This window comes from Oncorhynchus clarkii, chromosome 11, assembly GCF_045791955.1.
Source record: "Oncorhynchus clarkii lewisi isolate Uvic-CL-2024 chromosome 11, UVic_Ocla_1.0, whole genome shotgun sequence".
In the NCBI taxonomy this organism is placed as follows: domain Eukaryota; kingdom Metazoa; phylum Chordata; class Actinopteri; order Salmoniformes; family Salmonidae; genus Oncorhynchus; species Oncorhynchus clarkii.
Window position 1 is genome coordinate 33,689,308 of NC_092157.1, and position 18,923 is coordinate 33,708,230.

An 18,923-nucleotide genomic window follows, 5' to 3' on the forward strand; every position below is an offset into this window, starting at 1 on the left:
CAATGAAATGCAAAGAAAAAGGGTATACACTAATGGTTTGATACAATTATTTTAGTCCAACACCTATGAACACCTAGATGTTCTATTAGAGCAACATACAGTGCCTTGCGAAAGTATTCGGCCCCCTTGAACTTTGCGACCTTTTGCCACATTTCAGGCTTCAAACATAAAGATATAAAACTGTATTTTTTTGTGAAGAATCAACAACAAGTGGGACACAATCATGAAGTGGAACGACATTTATTGGATATTTCAAACTTTTTTAACAAATCAAAAACTGAAAAATTGAGCGTGCAAAATTATTCAGCCCCTTTACTTTCAGTGCAGCAAACTCTCTCCAGAAGTTCAGTGAGGATCTCTGAATGATCCAATGTTGACCTAAATGACTAATGATGATAAATACAATCCACCTGTGTGTAATCAAGTCTCCGTATATATGCACCTGCACTGTGATAGTCTCAGAGGTCCGTTAAAAGCGCAGAGAGCATCATGAAGAACAAGGAACACACCAGGCAGGTCCGAGATACTGTTGTGAAGAAGTTTAAAGCCGGATTTGGATACAAAAAGATTTCCCAAGCTTTAAACATCCCAAGGAGCACTGTGCAAGCGATAATATTGAAATGAAGGAGTATCAGACCACTGCAAATCTACCAAGACCTGGCCGTCCCTCTAAACTTTCAGCTCATACAAGGAGAAGACTGATCAAAGATGCAGCCAAGAGGCCCATGATCACTCTGGATGAACTGCAGAGATCTACAGCTGAGGTGGGAGACTCTGTCCATAGGACAACAATCAGTCGTATATTGCACAAATCTGGCCTTTATGGAAGAGTGGCAAGAAGAAAGCCATTTCTTAAAGATATCCATAAAAAGTGTTGTTTAAAGTTTGCCACAAGCCACCTGGGAGACACACCAAACATGTGGAAGAAGGTGCTCGCTCTGGTCAGATGAAACCAAAATTGAACTTTTTGGCAACAATGCAAAACGTTATGTTTGGCGTAAAAGCAACACAGCTGAACACACCATCCCCACTGTCAAACATGGTGGTGGCAGCATCATGGTTTGGGCCTGCTTTTCTTCAGCAGGGACAGGGAAGATGGTTCAAATTGATGGGAAGATGGATGGAGCCAAATACAGGACCATTCTGGAAGAAAACCTGATGGAGTCTGCAAAAGACCTGAGACTGGGACGGAGATTTGTCTTCCAACAAGACAATGATCCAAAACATAAAGCAAAAGCTACAATGGAATGGTTCAGAAATAAACATATCCAGGTGTTAGAATGGCCAAGTCAAAGTCCAGACCTGAATCCAATCGAGAATCTGTGGAAAGAACTGAAAACTGCTGTTCACAAATGCTCTCCATCCAACCTCACTGAGCTCGAGCTGTTTTGCAAGGAGGAATGGGAAAAAATGTCAGTCTCTCGATGTGCAAAACTGATAGAGACATACCCCAAGCGACTTACAGCTGTAATCGCAGCAAAAGGTGGCGCTACAAAGTATTAACTTAAGGGGGCTGAATAATTTTGCACGCCCAATTTTTCAGTTTTTGATATGTTAAAAAAAGTTTGAAATATCCAATAAATGTCGTTCCACTTCATGATTGTGTCCCACTTGTTGTTGATTCTTCACAAAAAAATACAGTTTTATATCTTTATGTTTGAAGCCTGAAATGTGGCAAAAGGTCGCAAAGTTCAAGGGGGCCGAATACTTTCGCAAGGCACTGTACATTTATCACACACTATTTTGTTATTGTACTTTCAGAGTACTCTGAGAGACTTTGCGCAGTAGCTGAATCAACACTGTCCAAAGGTGTTCAACGTAGACAATAATATCAATGTGCAAAAATTACTTTCATTTGTAAAATCCAAACCTTTTATTAAATGGGATTTGGATGAGAGGTGTAGCTTGGGATTCATAGTATTTACCAATAATCAATACAGGTCTTTGTAGAGGTAGAAAATCGAATAAATAAATCAACTCTGTGTCGGACAATGACACTATTCCTCCTTTTCTCCAAATGCAGTCTTTCCAGTTACAGGAGCAGTGGCATGATTCTGCTGTACTCTCCTATGTCTGAACTTTAGGGGTTATAGGTCACAGGGTCACGTCCGTCTGTCTATCCTCAGATGTGGTAGGATTCTAGGGTTGACAACGCCAGTCCTGCCTGGTAGTCAGGTATGGAGTTAGGTGGGCTCATGGCAAGCTCTCAGAGAGAGGTCAGTGCAATGAAATCAGGGTCTGCCAGAATAAAAATGGTGATTGACAGTTTAGCAGACTCTCTTATCCAGAGCGACTTACAGGAGGATTTAGGGTTAGGTGCCTTGCTCAAGGGCAGATAAACAGATTTTCCACATAGTCGGCTTGGGGATTCAAACCAGCAACCATTGGGTTACTGGCCAAGCGTTATTAACCGCTAGGCTACCTGCTGCCCCGTTTAGTGTGCGAGTGTGTGCGTGCGTGTGAGTGTGCGTGCCTGTGTCTTTGAGTGCAGGTGTATGTGTGTATCTAATGTGTATGTGAGTATATGGGGTTTACCTGCTTGTTTCTGAAGAGCTTCCTATTTTTCAAGGTCCAAACGGGCCTTTCTTTTCACTATGGATGTGTCCTAAATGGTACCCCATTCCCTATATAATGCAATACTTTTGACCCTTGGCCCATAGAGCTCTGGTCAAAAGTAGTGCACTATGTAGGGAATGGGGTACCATTTGGGACGGAGCCTCTGATTAACGTAGCAGAATCGACACACTGTTAGTCCGTACCTAAACAAACCCTGCCTATCATTTTCAACGGAACAATATATGCCTGCGCGTATGAAGAACATTCGACTGACTACATAATACATATGCCGACATGAGCTAATTGAAATGTCTTCATGTCATTCTTTTCCTTTTGAACTTATTTCATTCTGTTTATCATATTGTGCTGATAATACAATTTGTCCTTAAGTTTAAAAAAAGAGTCGCCTACTGCCGATGTTCCTTTACTTTAAGGGTATCTTTAAATGTAATGCGTTACCAATGTTCTACATGACAAGATATTTTGTTATTCTATCAAACGACAGTAGGAATTATTTTCTCCGCATCCAAACTGACACGCAACCACTTGAAAGTAATATAAAAATAATACAAAGTGTTTATTGGTGTTTTATGCCCACTGTTTATTTATTAATCCCCAGAAAAAAAATGATTCACGTTTGTTATCATTATTATTATGCACTGACAAGGCCCTAATGCTGTGCTTTATGATTCTCCTTCTTATATGGTTTTCTCTTTGGGATGAAAGACACCTTTTATTCTGTGTCAGTAATCAGCCTTAATTTATATTGTGATAGTCAAGCACAAATCAGCCTCAGGGGAAGAAGAATAAAGCACGTGTGATTGTCTCTGTGTGTGTGTGTGTGTGTGTGTGTGTGTGTGTGTGTGTGTGCGTGTGTGCGTGCGTGCGTGGGTGGGTGGGTGGGATTGTGTGTGTGTGTGGGATTGTGTGTAACCCATGAAAAGGCTTTGTCTCATACTGTAAATAAACCCAGTCAACAGGTATACGTCCCAAATGGCACCCTATTCCCAATATAGTACATTAAGTGCACTACTTTTGACTAGGGCCCATAAGGCTCTGGTCAAAAGTAGTGCACTTAATAGGGAATATGGTGACTTTTGGGAAACAATCCCTTGAACATTACAATAGTTCTGTGGTTTAATGGTTTAGATCAACTTCTCTTGTCAAAATACACCATTACAAACTCTCTGCAAACCCAATCACTTTGCAATTTCTTTATATGAAGTATTTTTTTTATCACTTACTTGTATGAGTGAGACAATCTTGAACAAATTTGCTTTCATAGACTGTTTGTGGGTGTTTGTAAACTCTATTGAAACTGCTTTGACACGAGAGAAAATCCCTGGTAGCCATATACACTCACCGGAACAGTTTATTAGGTACACCCCATCTACTAGTGGGTCGGAACCCCCCTTTGCCTCCAGACCAGCCTGCATTCTTCAGGGCATCGGAAACGTTCCACAGGGATGTTGGTCCCTGCTGATGCGATGGCATCATCTCTTCCCAAAGATGCTTTATTGGGTTGAGGTCTGGGGACTGTGCAGGCCACTCAAGTAAACTGAACTCGCTGTATTGTTCCAGGCAAAGTTTTTCCACTCCTCAATTGTCCAGTGTTGGTGATCACGTGCTCACTAGAGCCACCTCTTCTTGTTTTTAGCTGATAGGAGTGGAACCCGGTGTGGTAGTCTGCTGCAATAGCCCATCCGTGACAAGGATCGACGAGTTGTCCACACCACTGTTGTATTGTGTCGTTATTTGTCTGTTTAAGGCACGCCTGTAAGCTTGCTCGATTCTTGGCATTCTCCCTCCATCTCTCTCATCAACCACCTGTTCGCCCACAGGACTGCCGCCGACTGGATGTTTTCGGTGTGTTGCACCATTCTCAGTGAACCATATACACTGTCATGCGTGAAAAGCCCAGGATAGTGGCCATTTCTGAGATGTGTGATCGTCGGCGCCTGGCACCGACGATCACACCACACTCAAAATTGCTGAGGTCACTCGTTTTGCCCATTCTAACGTTCAATCCAACAGTAACGGAATGCCTCAATGGCTGTCTGCCTGGATTATATAACAAGCCACGGCCACGTTTCTCCCTGTCTGTAGGAGCGATCCATTTTCGTGAACGGGGTGGTGTACCTAATAAACTGGTGAATATATAAGTGAAACATGTTTATGACTGAAAAGTCTCATTTGTTTGTGATGGAAATCGTGATGAATTAACTGTTCGGTATGATTTCTCAATTAATTAGACAATATTCAAAAGGTTACAATAAGTTTATACAGTGGGGCAAAAAAGTATTTAGTCAGCCACCAATTGTGCAAGTTCTCCCACTTAAAAAGATGAGAGAGGCCTGTCATTTTCATCATAGGTACACTTCAACTATGACAGACAAAATGAGAAAAAAAATCCAGAAAATCACAATGTAGGATTTTTAATTTATTTATTTGCAAATTATGGTGGAAAATAAGTATTTGGTCACCTTCAAACAAGCAAGATTTCTGGCTCTCACAGACATGTAACTTCTTCTTTAAGAGGCTCCTCTGTCCTCCACTCATTACCTGTATTAATGAATAGTGAAGCATGGGGGTGGAAACATCATGCTTTGGGGCTGTTTTTCTGCAAAGGGACCAGGACGACTGATCCGTGTAAAGGAAAGAATGAATGGGGCCATGTATCGTGAGATTTTGAGTGAAAACCTCCTTCCATCAGCAAGGGCATTGAAGATGAAACGTGGCTGGGTCTTTCAGCATGACAATGATCCCAAACACACCGCCCGGGCAACGAAGGAGTGGCTTCGTAAGATGCATTTCAAGGTCCTGGAGTGGCCTAGCCAGTCTCCAGATCTCAACCCCATAGAAAATCTTTAGAGGGAGTTGAAAGTCTGTGTTGCCCAGCAACAGCCCCAAAACATCACTGCTCTAGAGGAGATCTGCATGGAGGAATGGGCCAGCAACAGTGTGTGAAAACCTTGTGAAGACTTACAGAAAATGTTTGACCTCTGTCATTGCCAACAAAGGGTATATAACAAAGTATTGAGATAAACTTTTGTTATTGACCAAATACTTATTTTCCATCATAATTTGCAAATAAATTCATTAAAAATCCTACAATATCATTTTCTGGAGAACAAAAAAAATCTAATTTTGTCTGTCATAGTTGAAGTGTACCTATGATGAAAATTACAGGCCTCTCTGATCTTTTTGAGTGGGAGAACTTGCACAATTGGTGGCTTACTAAATACTTTTTTTGCCCCACTGTACCTTTTTTGCCCATTATGTTTTAAGATAATTTATTATAAGTTGTGTTGCTCTTTATATTTTATTTCACTTTTTTTTTAGAATTCATTCAAATATCGGTCAAATGATTTAGTTATTTATGATTATTATATTAACATATCAAAACCCTGACATTACAGGGGGATTACGGGAAGTGGTAAAGAATGTTGGATTGTGGGTAATTGCCAAACTAAAGACTTTCAACCAATCCTGGCAATTCTGAGAGGCGGAGGCTTGTGATGTATGCCGTGTTCACGTGCTAGTCAGAACTAGAAAACTATAATATTTCTGACATGCTAACTGGTTGAACACGACAAGTGTATAGCTACAATCGGCTAACAAGTCAGAAAATTCAGAGTTTCCGAGTTCCGACTAGCACGTGATCGCAGCAATAGTCCATATATAAGTATAAAACGATTCAAATGAACATCTGTACATAAATGAATGTTTCCCTATGTAAATGTAATAACAATCAAATAACATATTAAGCAGATATACATTTTGTAATTAATATTATTGCACTGTTGATGTTATGTCACGTGTACGGAAATGTATCAGCATTAAAAACCTTAATGCCATCATCACACGCTATCCTATATGTGTTTATTGAAATGCAGGCTGCACATGTTTTCGTTTATAATATAATGATGCAGATTTACAAATACTGAACAAAAATATAAATGTAACATGCAACAATTGCAAAGATTCTGCTGAGTTACAGTTCATATAAGGAAATCAGTCAAAGGCCCTAATCTATGGATTTCACATGACTGGGCAGGGGCACAGCCATGGGTGTGTCTGGGAGGGCATAGGCCCACCCACTTGGGAGCCAGGCCGACCCACTGGGCAGCCAAACCCAGCCAATCAGTATCAGAAATACTTCTCAGCACACCCTGCATGTGAAGAAGCCGGATTTGGAGGTCCTGGTCTGGCGTGGTTACACGTGGTCTGTGGTTGTGAGGCCGGTTGGACGTACTGCAAAATTCTCTAATACAACGTTTGGAGGCGGCTTATGGCAGAGAAATAACATTCATTCTCTGGCAACAGCTCTGGTGGACATTCCTGCAGTCAGCATGCCAATTGCACGCTCCCTCAAATCTGTGTCATTGAGTTGTGTGGCAAAAATGCACATATTAGTAGCCTTTTATTGTCCCCAGCACAAGGTGCACCTGTGTAATGATCATGCTGTTTAATCAGAAGGGTCAGTAGGAGTCACCCTTTTCTCTGGTCTAAAAAAAAAAATATCCCAATGCCCCAGGGCAGTGATTAGGGACATTGCCCTGTGTAGGTTACCGTCTTTCGGATGCGATGTTAAATGGGTGACCTGTCTCTCTCTGGTCACTAAAGATTCCATGGCACTTATTATAAGATTAGGGATGTTTAGCCCTGTGTCCTGGCTAAATTCCCAATCTGGCCTTTATGCCACCTAATCATCCCCAGTTTACAATTGGCTCATTCATCTCCTCGCCCCTGTAACTATTCCCCGGGTTGTTGCTGTAAATGAGAATGTGTTCTCAGTCAACTTACCTGTTAAAATACCATGTCTTGTTTTGATTGATGTAATTTCTATGCTAATATCACTCAAATTCAGTAGCTAGCAAACCAACAACTGTAACGATGTATTTGAGAGACAGGTGGTCAGTGTGTATTGTGTTTTCAGTAAACATTTGGAGACTAAATATAGTTTACATACGGTCAACAGTTTAAGCCAACCCTGTCTGTTTCACCCCATAGTTGCGCACACGTCCGTTGTTGCTAAACAACCAACCCATCTATACTATAAAAGGCTGGTGCAGCATTTCCAAACCACCAGAACAAAGGTATGCATGCAATGGTGATCGGTTCACTACTTTGACAAAGTCAATCTTGGAAGGGTCATTTGATTCCATGCCTTTTGGATTTTGCTGGCAACACATTTTTTTATTTTACCTTTATTTAACTAGGCAAGTCAGTTTAAGAAAAAATTCTTATTTTCAATGACAGCCTAGGAACACTGGGTTAACTGCCTGTCCAGGGGCAGAACCCCAGATTTGTACCTTGTCAGCTCAGGGATATGAACTTGAAACCTTTCGGTTACTAGTCCAACACTCTAACTACTAGGTTACCCTGCCTAGTGGTTAAAGATTTTTCTCATATGCATGTATCCTCGAAAGAGCACAAATACCCAGGATCCACATGGTCTTACTTTGGGTCATATTGACTAGCCACCAAAACAAAAGAGAATGGACTACCTGAATTATCCAATAAGAAACCTTGGTAAAGCTTTACTTGACACCCAGCATCATAACCATGTGAACATATGGTCATAACACTGTCATGACAGATATTTAGACATGTTGTGACATATATTGTGTTATTTTATGGCTGGTTGTGACACCTACATAAGATTGTCAAAAAGTCTAAACATTCCATTACACCAGGCCTGGGCAAAGGCCGGCCCTCGACCTGATTCAATACGGCCCACGGAATCATGCTCAGATCACATAAAGAATTTGCAATAGTCAAGTTTTGAAAAACGTATTTGTTATTCAAATTAGAAGCCCAATGAATACTCACCATTGTGTAATGATTTAACTCCCGCCGCTTGTGGGACATTTATTTTGAAGGCACGTATAAATGACAACTGCACGAGAACAGACAGTGACTGACAGGCTGACACACACGTCACAGTTACAAATAGTAGCTAGCTAGAAATGGAGTTATCCAAAGATTTCAAAGAAAAGCAAAGTAGACAATGAATGTAGAGTGTTCCAGTAAGAGTGGACATCGAAATATTTATTTATTGAGGTTTCAGGGAAAGCTGTGTGCTTAGTGTGCAAAGTGAGCATCGCTGTCTTGAAAGACTACAACTTGTCCCGACACTTCCAGACAAAGCGTGCAGAGAGATATAGGAATATGTCTTCTGAGCAGAGGGCAAGTGCATCGAAAGAGTTGCTTCCTCAGTTGCAAAAGCAGCTAGGACTTTTCACAAAACTGCATTCAGCAAACGACGGAATTGCAAGAGCTAGCTATGTACTGTCCCACAAAATGCTATGCTAACCATAGTAAGCCATTCGCTGAGGGCGAATTCATTACATAATGTTTAATTGACTCTGCAGCAATACTTTGGCTAGACAAGAAAGAGCTGTTTGAAAATGTTTCCCTGTCAAGATGAACAGTTGACATGGCGTGTTGAGGGCATCGCAGAGAATATGGAACAACAGTTGAAAGACAAGGTAAATGATTTCATTTCTCCTTGGCCCTGGATGAGAGCAGTGATGCACGTGGCACAGCGCAGTTGTTGATATTCTTACGAGGCGTAACCCCAGACTTTGAAATGACAGAGGAGCTCGCTTCAGTGCAGTCAATGAAGAGCACAACCACAGGGAAAGATTTATTGGAGAAAGATCATAAGTGTGTGGCAAAGCTGGGACTGAGATTTGAAAAGTTATCCAGTCTGATCACTGACGGGTGCCCAAATTTGACAGGAAAAAACGTTGCCCTTTTGAAAAGGATACAAGATCAAGTAGCTGAGCTGAACCCAGATCAGACAATTATTCTCCTGCATTGCATTATTCATCTGGAGGTGCTCTGTAAATGTGTTCTGAAAATGAGCCACGTTGTGGATACAGTCAAAAAATCTTTAAACCACAGGCAGTTTGTCTCACTGTTGGAAGAGACAGTCGGGTCATGCAGATCTCCCCTCCCACACAAACGTGAGATGGCTGAGTTTGGGGAAGGTGCTTAAAAGGGTGTGAAAATGACATGCTGTTGGTTTCTTCTCCTTTCACCTGCAATGCGGATAACGCTCCCACTGACCTGCAACTTGAGCTTATCAATCTTCAGTCTGATGCAGTGATTGGAGAACTATTCAAAACAATGTCACTGACGAGGTTCTATGCATCTCTCGAACAAAACTTTCCAAAGATTATGAGTCATGCTCAGGAGATGTTAGCACCAACCTATGTATGTGAACAGACATTTTCAGTGAGGAAATATAACAAGTCAAGGCACAGATTATCTCTTACTGACTCTCACCTTTCAGCAATCGTGCGCATAGCGACGTCAGAAACTATACCTGACTTCACTGCTCTAGTCAATGCCCATCAGACTTCAATCCTCACACTGATTGGGTTGTTCAAATGTAATGTTGAGCTCTCCCTTTCTTGTGTTTTTGTAAATACCCGTTAATAAGAGTTCTGTCCGTGGTGCTGAATGCACAGTGTACTTTTCCCTCCATGTAGTTCATTGCATGTTTAATAATGAAAATACCTACCAAAAGGAGACCATGGATGTGGTTTATTTCTGTGTATGTTAAAAAAAAGTAAAATAAGTAGCATATCTGGACATGATTTACAGTAGATATATCTGTCAACATAGTCATACACATGATGTATAATCCTGTAATATGATTCTGACCCGCGATGTTAAAAATATATTCTAATGTGGCCCTCCATGGAAAATAATTGCCCAGGCCGGCATTACACCATAGCCTACGTGTCAACAGTATGTTTATGTTATATATACTGTATATATTTTTTTTATTGAGCATGTTACATTGTCATTGTAATTGCGCACATGTTGATGTCAGACATGCACCTACCCCAATGCTCTGTTGCTGATGATTAGGATGAATGCAGGAGCAGATTTCAGGAGCAGGACAAGACACCCTCTTTTTAACTGATGACTGACATAAGGGCATGTACATGATAGGCCAATCTGGCTTATACCAGTCTGATGGTCATAATACTTCATGACAGGGTCATAAAGTGTATTGTCTTGGGTACTTTTCTCCCCAATTCCGTGATATCCAATTGGTAGTTACGGTCTTGTCCCATCGCTGCAACACCCGCATTGACTCGGGAGAGGCAAAGGTCGAGAGCCATGCGTCCTCCAAAACACGATCCCGCCAAGCCGCAGTGCTTCTTGACACAATGCTCGCTTAAACCTGCAAGCCAAGCGGGACCAAGTCGGAGGAAACACTGTACAGCTGCCGACCGAAGTCAGGGTGCATGAGCTCGGCCACCACAAGGAGTCGCAAGAGTGCGATGGGACAAGGACAAAAAGCCGGCCAAACCCTCCCCTAACCTGGACGACGCTGGGCAAATTGTGCACCGCCTCATGGGTCTCCCGGTCGCGGCCAGCTGCGACACAGCCCGGGATCATACCCGGATCTGTAGTGATGCCTCTAGCACTGCGACGCAGGACCTTAGAACTTCTTACTGGTTGGTAGGTGATCAAATACTTATGTCATGCAATAAAATGCAAATGAATTACTTAAAAATCATACAATGTGATTTTCTGGATTTTTGTTTTAGATTCCGTCTCTCACAGTTGAAGTGTACCTATGATAAAAATGACAGACCTCTACATGCTTTGTAAGTAGGAAAACCTGCAAAATCAGCAGTGTATCAAAAACTTGGTTCTCCCCACTGTATCTCAAAGTGCTGTACAGAAACCCAGCCTAAAACCCAAAACAGCAAGCAATGCAGGTGTAGAAGCACGGTGGCTAGGAAAAACTCCCTAGAAAGGCCAAAACCTAGGAAGAAACCTAGAGAGGAAACAGGCTATGAGGGGTGGCCTGTCCTCTTCTGGCTGTGCCGGGTGGAGATTATAACAGAACATGGCCAAGATGTTCTAATGTTCATAAAATGACCAGCATGGTCAAATAATAATAATCACAGTAGCTGTCGAGGGTGCAGCAAGTCAGCACCTCAGGAGTAAATGTCATTTGGATATTCATAGCCGATCATTAAGAGTATCTCTACCACTCCTGCTGTCTCTAGAGAGTTGAAAACAGCAGGTCTGGGACAGGTAGCACGTCCGGTGAAGAGGTCAGGATTCCATAGCCGCAGGCTGAACAGTTGAAACTGGAGCAGCAGCACGGCCAGGTGGACTGGGGACAGCAAGGAGTCATCATGCCAGGTAGTCGTGAGGCATGGTCCTAGGGCTCAGGTCCTCCGAGAGAAAGAGAGAATTAGTGAGAGCATACTTAAATTCACACAGGACACCGGATAAGACAGGAGAAGTACTCCAGATATAACAAACTGACCCTAGCCCCCCGACACATAAACTACTGCAGCATAAATACTGGAGGCTGAGACAGGAGGGGTCAGGAGACACTGTGGCCCCATCCGAGGACACCCCCGGACAGGGCCAAACAGGAAGGATATAACCCCACCCACTTTGCCAAAGCACAGCCCCCACACAACTAGAGGGATATCTTCAACCACCAACTTACCATCCTGAGACAAGGCAGAGTATAGCCCACAAAGATCTCTGCCACGGCACAACCCAAGGGGGGGCGTCAACTCAGACAGGAAGATTATGTCAGTGACTCAACCCTCCTAGGGATGGCATGAAAGAGCACCAGTAAGCCAGTGACTCAGTCCCTGTAATAGGGTTAGAGGCAGAGAATCCCAGTGGAGAGAGGGGAACCGGGCAGGCGGAGACAGCAAGGGTGCTCCAGAGCCTTTCCGTTCACCTTCACACTCCTGGGCCAGACTACACTCAATCATATGACCCACTGAAGAGATGAGTCTTCAGTAAAGAGTTAAAGGTTGAGACCGACCGAGTCTGCGTCTCTCACATAAAAATGGAGCGCTATAGGAGAAAGCCCTGCCTCCAGCTGTTTGCTAAGAAATTCTAGGGACAATTAGGAGGCTTGCATCTTGTGACCGTAGCGTACGTGTAGGTATGTACGGCAGGACCAAATCAGAAAGATAGGTAGGAGCAAGCCCATGTAATACTTTGTACGTTAGCAGTAAAACCTTGAAATCAGCCCTTGCCTTAACAGGAACCATGTTTAGGGAGACTAGCACTGGAGTAATATGATCAAACTTTGGGGTTCTAGTCAGGATTCTAGCAGTCATATTTAGCACTAACTGAAGTTTATTTAGTGCTTTATCCGGGTAGCCGGAAAGTAGAGCATTGCAGTAGTCTAACCTAGAAGTAACAAGTAAGCATGAATTCATTTTTCTTTGTCATTTTTGGACAGAAAGTTTCTGATTTTTGCAATGTTACGTAGATGGAAAAAAGCTGTCCTTGAAACAGTCTCGATATGTTCGTCAAAAGAGAGATCAGGGTCCAGAGTAAAGCAGAGGTCCTTCACGGTTTGATTTGAGACGATTGTACAACCATCAAGATTAATTGTCAGATTAAACGTCTGCTGTTATCTCGTACTAATTTATACAGGATTATGCTAATGACTTGGAGCTCTGGTGAACCTATCACACAAACACACACGTAGGAAGGTCTCAGGATAGAATGACTCATGAGACCGAGACAGAGAGCATGTAGAAACACAGGCACACACATCAAAGTGCTATTTCTGTCCTCTCCCTGCCTTTTTTCTTCATGTAGCACTAATGTATGATTGATGGAACTCATATCGCTCTACATTCTGTGCTACTGCTGTTACGTGATTCTAGTGGGCAATCGCCTGAAAAGATTCTTGATCCTTAGATGTAGTCAATGTGATCGAGTGTTCCAACAGTGAAACGGCAAGCGTAGTAGAAAACAACTATTTATTTAAATCCCATATGTGACCCCTTATTTGCCACAAACATTGCACAGTATGAAAGGAAATCACATCATTGGGCGTCATGTCACAATCGCTGTACACAAACATGGTCCTTTTTTTGTACATAAAATGCTTTTTGGTGATTTAGAAAATGCTATATTTTTTACCGCTGCTGGTGACTTCACAAATGAAAAACATATTATTTAGTGTTGTTCTTCCAGTTAACTGGCCATCGCTACACAGGTTTGTGTCCCAAATTGGCACCCTATTCCCTATATAGTACACTACTTTTGAGCACTATATAGGGAATAATTTGGCTGCAGACACTATGTGAGGAGGGGAGGAAGGCTCAGACTAGGAACTTGCTACATTGTTCATCTGAATGATCCCTTCGTATAGGAAAACGCTTAATCAAAACAAAGACGAGAGGTTTACTTTCTTAGAAAATATCAAAAAGGTATAAAAACAAAAGTCAAAAGAAAACAAAAACTATACTCTTATGAAAAAAAAAAAAAACACAGAACCCTTTCTACAGTAGTGATAAAGTTCATCATAGATCCCAAGAGCAAAGTACGTTTTAAGACACTGAGATGAGAGATGGGGACCCTAACTCGGCCCTATTGTGCGAAAGGCCGAGTGGAAACCATCGCAAACTGATCTCTGAAATGTAAAACGTGAAACACATCTGGAAACTACATATCCCATGGGGGATAGGTTTGTGAAACTACATACCCCATAATGGAGGAGAGGAGAACCACCCTCCCTCACCTGCAGAACACTTGTATGCCCTCATGCCTTGCTCTAGTAAAATACATAGGAAATGTTTTAAGACAGGCAGCGCTTTTTTTGTCCGTAAATCTTTTTGGTCCTGTGTGCAAAAAAGATGCACATAGATGCATACATACATACACGCATATGACAAAATAAAAAAAGAACTAACAGCCAAGGCACCTTGATATAGTTTTGTACACCAATGTATACCAAAAATATAAGTTATCAGGCTTGTTGAGTTGTGTTTGTTCTTTGTTGCACAGTCACTGAACTCATGTGAGGAGTTCATTTAGAGACAACAACAACTGGGTTGTCATCTCTCTTTCCCTCCCCTTTAAGACACCAGTTGTTTAGCCTGCAGCTCCATCTCTGCCGCCCGCTTGAGGGCCACATCCACTAGGAGCTGGAAGCCACTGAAGTCCTGTGTGATGTCTGGGGGGGTGGGGGGAGGGGTGTTGAAGAGCCCACTCTGGGGGCTTAGGTTACACTCCATGGTGGTGTGGGTGGTGGTCACTGGCGGGGCGCCCAGGCCCAACCCTTCCTCCCGGCATCTGAAGAGCCCCAGAGCCTCTGTGGTGGAATGCAGCAGCTCTGCGGCCCTACTGCCATCTGTGTTAATGCTGGAGAGGAAGCAGGAGAGGTAGGAGGGGGGGCTCGAGCCCTGTTTCTGCATGGCCATGGTGGTAACAGTGGTGTGACAGATGACAGAGGGCCGGGGAGCCACAGTGGTGTCGGGCCCCAGGGAAGAGGAGGGGGACATCTTAGGGGACGATACGGCCTTCAGCAGGATGCCGGGGCTGGGGAGACCTGCCTCGAAGCTGGAGGGGTGCAGCGCCCGCTGGTCGTAGCTGTCCTCGGGGCCCGTGGCGTGCTTTGGTGACTGAGAGCTGGAATCAGAGAAGCCCCCGTCGCCTCCCTTGCTGCCTTTCCGGGAGAAGGTGAACCGGTTAGGGTCTTTACCGTCTTTACGCAGCATCTCCGGGAGGAGCCGCCGACGTGCGTTGATGAACCAGTTGCAAACCTGAAGGAGAGCAAATTGCAACATTTATTTAAGTATATAGTATAGTTTCAAGTTAAAACTTTTTAAAAAGGAGAGCACAAAATTATACTTTATATCACACGATGACATAAAAACAGGTTACATAGCGTTTACATATTTGCATGACATTGTGAGATGGCTGTTTTTCTGTTGTATGCAAAACATGCATCATATCTGAAACATCTACGAGCATATGTGATATGCACAACTTGCTCTTGATCGTATATATCCTGGCATACCTATAGACAATGTTTAAAAGCTCTTGTTAGGACAACCTAATTGCACATCAACCAATGTTATTTTGTTACTTACGTTAATGTCTTACAAAGCATAGTACGACAGACAAGAAAATATAAGGTTCTACTTCTGTGCTCATCAAGAAATTCAAACTGGGCCTTTGAAAAGCCATCATGGCAGGTAACACAAGTATGCTGTAAGGTCTTGTTGCCCTCCCCAATTCTATTGCCCTCTCCTCCCCCCCACCCCCTCTTCTCCCTCTCTGTCCCCCACCCCCTCTTCTCCCTCTCTGTCCCAGCCAATTATCAGCCACGGATGGCTCAAAGCCTAGAGCTCTTAGTATGTAAAGGACTCTGTATTGTTCCCAGACAGCTGTGCTTGAAGAGGGCTGGGGGGGAGGGAAATTCCTGTGTGATCGTTACAGCCAAGCCCACGCCAACCACCCAGCAGAGTGAGTGAGCCGAGTCAGAGTTCTTGGTTCCTCCTAGTCACCGTGTGTCCTCCAAATGGCACCCTATCATTACCTACAATGTGCATTACTTTTGACCAGAACCCTAAGGGAAAAACCATGTGGGCCCTTGTCAAAAGTAGTGCACGACATAGGGAATTAGGGAGACATTTGGGACACAGGACAATGTCGTTTCACTTCAGACATGTCTCGTCTGACAGAACGTTGCAATATCAAGCTTCCTTGAAAGGACCTAGCTGCTAGCTGTTCATTGTCCACGTGTCAATCATGCTCTCTTTGTTTACGTACGTGTCATAAAACCGCAATAGGACTTTACAACACAAGGTCCTTGTACATTGCGTTTCCGGCCAATCATTTGTTTTGCATGCCACAGACCTACTAGTCATCTGGTGGTAAACCTATGAACACTGAGGCCTGTCACTCTGGCCCTCTGATTCTATCCTTCCTTCCTAATTTCCTTGAGATCTGCAAGTGAAAGCAAGCAATTCAAGGAAGGTAAGAAGGAAGGATGCATTGCTGAAGTATTTGAACAGGGCCCCTTATGTAATCGGTGAGGATCATTAGAGAGTTCAGAGTAGCCGGCAGGTAGCCTAGTGTTTAGAGCGTTGGCCTAGTAACTGAAAGGTTGCTGGATTGAATCTCCGAGCTGACAAGGTAAAAATCTGTCATTCTGCCCCTTGAAGAAATGCCCCACTGTTCCCCGGTAGGCTGTCATTGAAATAAGAATTTGTTCATAACTGACTTGCCTAGTTAAATTTAAAAAAAAAAATGTTAGCATACCTGTAGTGTGGAGAGCTGCGTCTGCTTGGAGAGCAGGGATTTCTCCTGTTCAGAGGGGTAGGCATTGTAGCGATGCTCATATAGCCAGTCCCTGAGGATCTGCACTGACTCCTTGGGTAGGTTCCCGCGCCGCTTCCTTTTCCCACTGCTCCCTCCCGTACTGGATGACAGGTCCAGGGGGGCGTCCATGCTGTCCTCCTCATCCGTCTCACTGGCCGACAACGTCATCATGCCTGTGTGTGAAAGAATGTCAGTCAGAATTCCCCCCTCCAAACACACCCTTGTCTGTATGTCTGTCTGGTCTGGTCTATCAGCCACCCACCTTCCAACAGCCCAGTGCCAAAAGCTAGCTCTCTAGCAGAGGCAGCTGATGTGTCAGAAGCAAGCTGTCATGTTCAGCCATGTGATTCGTGGAACAGAGAGGGAGGGGGGGGGTAGAGAGGGAGGAAGGGGGGGGGGGGGGGGGGTGGAGAGGAGAGGAGGGACATCACAAAGGCAGGCTGCTCCAATGCTGTGTCAGTTATAAAACCTGCCTCGACAAATACTGCAGGCCTACTGTACTGAGCAAACACCTCTTCATGTTGACACTGACACAGTGCAGGAAGCTACAGCAGGGCCCAAGACAGCTGAAATAAGTTATTCCAGGGGGACAATTCCCAAGGCTGTAAAAACATCTGTAGTCCATTTGTTTCTTTCTCTTATTCTTTTTTTAAATAGCCTAATCAAACAGTTAATACAAAGTAGTTTATTTACCACAAGCCTTGACAAAAACCTGAAATAGATATATTATCTGGAAAATAACACATTCAAAAATCAAACTTTTTTTGTTGCAACTTTAATCATTTAGATGGTCTTATTTAAGTTTTAAATTGTAAAAACTAAAACATGGCATCATCTGTTGTCCATCATTCCATGTCAACAAAATACTGTACCGGATATCACTAGATCTGTCCTTGGCATAGGGGTGGGAAATCGATTTTTTTTAAACTAAAAAACATTGAAGTTGGAATGAGGTAATTATGTAGGATTGTATGAGGAAGGGGGAGGGGTACTTGTTGCAAGTCAACGTCCCAAGACTAAACAAAAGAATCTTGTTCGTCGAACCATTATTTCACTACAATTTGAACATTTTTGAAAGAGTTACTCATTTCTTACTTAAAATTAAGTCTATTACTCATCCGAGGGGGATTGAGCGTTTTATAAGCTCTACTCTTAATGAATTTCTAAGTTTAAAACAATGTGTAGAAGTTCGTGTAGTCTAACACGAGGTCGAAGAATGCGAGAGCAGCGTCGCAGAATGAAAGCCAACAGCAACTTCACAAAGGAGGTCAGAATTTGAACGCTGTGCCAATCGAACAAAAAAAATAAAAATCAGGGCTCTGGAAGTCTGCTGCAAATTTCGCACAATCTAATTTCATTCAACAGTGTGGCACATAATACAACGTATACCGAGATAATGAAACCATGTTGCAGCTAAACTAGCAGAGGGAACTTACTCTGCATCGTCGGGGCTACATATTTGATACATTTTAATGAACTAAAAGCGCGGTGACGTAAGGGTTTAGAGATGCCCTCTAATTTAGCCAATCCACCCAGATGTACCCTAAAGGAATTAGCTTGGAATTGGAAACTTGTTCATCATGAACTAAGTTTTCAGAGTAAGCTATTAAGTTAAAGGATCTAACACTATTGTATAACAAAATGGTTATGATTATTTACTCGATGCCTTTAACTAGTCAACCTTGAAAGATAACAATTCCTTGCATTTGAAACGGTTTAAATCAAAAGGCATATACGCAAAACAATTTTGACAGCCCGCCTGCACACAGGGGGGACCCTGTTTTGACTGGAGCAAACAATAGGCTGCGTTGCTTGCATTGAGAAATGCCTTATGCGCGATCTCCCTCAATATATCTTTGGATACACGCGTGTTATCGAAATCGGCACGCCGATGGAAAAAGGCGACCTACCCTTTTTTGTCTTCATATCCGTTAGAAATCCCCTTTTCACGTTGGTCACGAGAGGAGCGCAGTAATTTTTTTCCTTCTTCTTCTCGAATTGTATTCGTTTAATTGGCAGATCCTTTTTCTCGGGATATTCCACACCTATACTCCAAATGGTTAAACGGCTTCGTTCATTGAAAATAAATCAAGTCATAGAACCGTTCCTCGGCTTCTTCATTTGTTTGAGGCGCAATGGGCTAGTTATGCCAGGGGTAGGCTACCTGAAGTCCGCTGCTCGACTTAGCGAAGCCTTTCTCATTCAATGTGTGTTTGATCATGAAACTGGGT

The 18,923-nt window shown here is 43.1% G+C and overlaps 1 protein-coding gene across 2 annotated transcripts; it reads right to left on the reverse strand.

Annotated features, from left to right (window-relative positions):
* Positions 1-13,323: 13,323 nt before the first annotated feature.
* LOC139420717 (homeobox protein AKR-like) lies at positions 13,324-18,923 on the reverse strand. 2 transcript variants are annotated; one of them, XR_011635524.1, is made up of 4 exons: positions 18,603-18,907; positions 16,633-16,865; positions 13,664-15,128; positions 13,324-13,601 (listed from the first exon to the last, which is right to left on the reverse strand). XR_011635524.1 is itself a non-coding variant. In XM_071170949.1 (3 exons), the coding sequence occupies exons 1-3, from the start codon at positions 18,616-18,618 to the stop codon at positions 14,442-14,444; spliced, it is 936 nt and encodes a 311-aa protein (XP_071027050.1). In that variant the 5' UTR covers positions 18,619-18,923; the 3' UTR covers positions 13,324-14,441. The 2 variants fall into 2 exon arrangements, 1 of the variants encoding a protein (XP_071027050.1); XM_071170949.1 differs by having other exon boundaries at positions 13,324-15,128; positions 18,603-18,923.